A 2,633-nucleotide genomic window follows, 5' to 3' on the forward strand; every position below is an offset into this window, starting at 1 on the left:
ATCATCAACTTAAGGGAACTTGGCATAGGATATACTATTTGTACATGGATAGGTAATTGGCTGGATAACAGAGTACAACGAGTATTGATCAACGGGATGTTCTCCAGCTGGGCACCAGTAGACAGCGGAATACCACAAGGGTCTGTACTTGGCCTGCTACTGTTCAATATATTTATCAATGATCTAGGAATAGGCCTGGAAAGCACAGTGTCAATCTTTGCAAATGATACTAAACTGTGTAAGTTAATTAATTCAAAAAGCAATGTGGAGTTTTTACAGAATGACTTATCTAAACTTGAAACCTGGGCGTCTAAATGGGGAATGAGGTTCAATATTGAAAAATGCAAAGTTATGCATTTTGGGACAAAAAACACACATGCATCCTACACTCTAAATGGGGAAAATATAGGGGTAACTGTGGTGGAAAAAGATTTGGGGTGCTCATAGATAATAGGCTTAATAACAGTACACGATGTCAAAATACAGCAAAAAAGGCAAGTAAAGTACTTGCGTGCATAAAACGGGGCATTGTGACAAGGGTCGAGGATGTAATCCCGCCACTGTACAAATCATTGGTATGTCCGCACCTGGAATATTGTGTTCAATTTTGGGCACCATATTATAAAAAAAATATTGGGGAACTAGAAAGAGTTCAAAGGCGAGTTACTAATTGATTAAAGGGTTAGAGACCCTGGAGTACGAGGAAAGGCTTACTTGATTAAATATGTATACACTAGAAAAGAGGCTTCTAAGAGGAGACATTATTAATAGCTTCAAATATGTAAAGGGTCATTGCAAGGAATTAGCAGGGGATTTGTTTATTAAAAGAACTCAGTATAGGACACGTGGGCCCTCGCTGAGGCTAGAGGAGAGAAAATTCTGTACACAACGTAGGAAAGGGTTCTTCACGGTAAGGACAATAAAGATTTGGAACTCCTTGCCGGAGAAGGTAATATTGGCAGACTCGGTAAATGCATTTAAAAATGGATTGGACGGAGGCAGACTGTGACAGAGAAGCAGGATGGTTATTGTGGGGAAGACCAGCGCCATAGCCGCCGGGGTGTGCGGCGCCCTGTTCCTAGGTTACTGCTATTATTTTGATAAGAAAAGGAATGACCCCAACTTCGAGAAAAGGCTGCGAGAAAAGAGGAGAAAACAGAAACTTGCTAAGGAGAGGTCTGGTCAGTCAAGGCTACCTGATCTTAAAGATGCTGAGGCGGTCCAAAAGTTTTTCCTTGAAGAAATTCAGCTTGGGGAGGAGCTGCTAGCACACGGTGAATTTGAAAAAGATGTTGATCACTTAACAAATGCCATTGCTGTTTGTGGACAACCTCAACAGCTCCTACAAGTTTTACAGCAAACTCTTCCACCACAAGTTTTTCAGATTCTCTTGACGAAACTACCAACCATTAGCCAGAGGATTGGAAGTTCTCAGAGTTTAACTGAAGATGATGTGGAATTAGATGGTAGTTGATACTTCGGTGCAGTATTTAGCAGGATCGACTAATGCAAACCTTGTTATTGAATATGCCATTGCTAATAAACACAAATGTGTGTTTTGTTTTAACTGTTCTGTGATTACATTTATTAGTTGATTGTAAAAAAAAAATGTGTTAGACAATTTTGTATAATACAGAAATTGTTAATCCTTACATAAAAAAAAAATTCTAACTGGAAAAAGTATCCAGGGTTATAGCATTTAACATAGTGTCATTAATATCTGGGAGTGGTAAGAATCATAGTTGTCAATTGGTACTAAACCATTACTTCAGCAGGTGCATTATAACAGCTTAACACAGTATACAGGTTGAACCCGATGGGCATCTTGCCTCTTTTCAACCTCACTAACTATGTAACTATGTAAGCATGTCAGGGAAAGACGGAGATCCATAGAGAGAGAGAGAGAGAGAGAGAGAGAAAGAAAGAAGTGTCAGGGAGAAAAAGGGAAAGACACAGTGTCAGGGAGAGAGAGACATTACCTAAACAGCACAGCTACAGGTCTCTCATGGGGGCGGGGCTTCCCGGCATAAGGCCATGCCCCCAAATGGCCGGGATTCACTGCAGTGCTCCTCTGGTGCTAAGGTGGGATGGAGGGGGGTTAGTGTGTAGTGTTCTGTGCATGCATATCAACCGGGCATGGGAGCAGGACGGAGGGGCTGTACAGCCACATATTGCTGCCTCTGCTCCTCAGCCTCAGTCCCTGCACCGCGCGGAGGTTGTGATGTGTGGTCTTTCATCTGATCACACATTGCTCCTCCTGCACATTGGCTCCTCTCATGTTGGGGGGGCGAGCTGACCTCTTGCTCCCCCCCCCCCACCGTTCCGATGCCTCTGGTTGATGATATAGTCAAAATTGAGCTGCACGTACAGATGACAGAAGACCTTGTTAACGAACCACAGGACCGTGCATCGTTAATCATATTGAGCGTGCACACTAGACAATATTACAAACAGTATCACTCAGAAGGGACAAAATTAGCAAAATCGTTTAAAATATCACCTAGTGTGTATCCAGCTTTTGGGGCATTGTAGTGACCGTGGTGGGGCCCTTTCAAGATTTTGCTATGGGGACCACAAAATTCTAGTTACACCTCTGTCCATGCTATTTGGGATCCTGTAAATTGCTGGTTTTG

The 2,633-nt window shown here is 42.5% G+C and overlaps 1 protein-coding gene across 1 annotated transcript; it reads left to right on the plus strand.

Annotated features, from left to right (window-relative positions):
* The first annotated feature begins 1,001 nt into the window (after nucleotides 1-1,001).
* On the plus strand, nucleotides 1,002-1,527 carry LOC135058202 (mitochondrial import receptor subunit TOM20 homolog). Its single transcript, XM_063963762.1, has one exon. It carries the CDS (start codon nucleotides 1,022-1,024, stop codon nucleotides 1,472-1,474), a length of 453 nt encoding a protein of 150 aa, XP_063819832.1. The 5' UTR covers nucleotides 1,002-1,021; the 3' UTR covers nucleotides 1,475-1,527.
* Nucleotides 1,528-2,633: the final 1,106 nt, after the last annotated feature.

This window comes from Pseudophryne corroboree, chromosome 3, assembly GCF_028390025.1.
Source record: "Pseudophryne corroboree isolate aPseCor3 chromosome 3, aPseCor3.hap2, whole genome shotgun sequence".
In the NCBI taxonomy this organism is placed as follows: Eukaryota; Metazoa; Chordata; class Amphibia; order Anura; family Myobatrachidae; genus Pseudophryne; species Pseudophryne corroboree.

What these genes read in the sequence shown, in the direction of transcription:
- LOC135058202 (XM_063963762.1), top strand. Translation starts at nt 1,022, where the DNA reads ATGGTTATTGTGGGGAAGACCAGCGCCATAGCCGCCGGGGTGTGCGGC.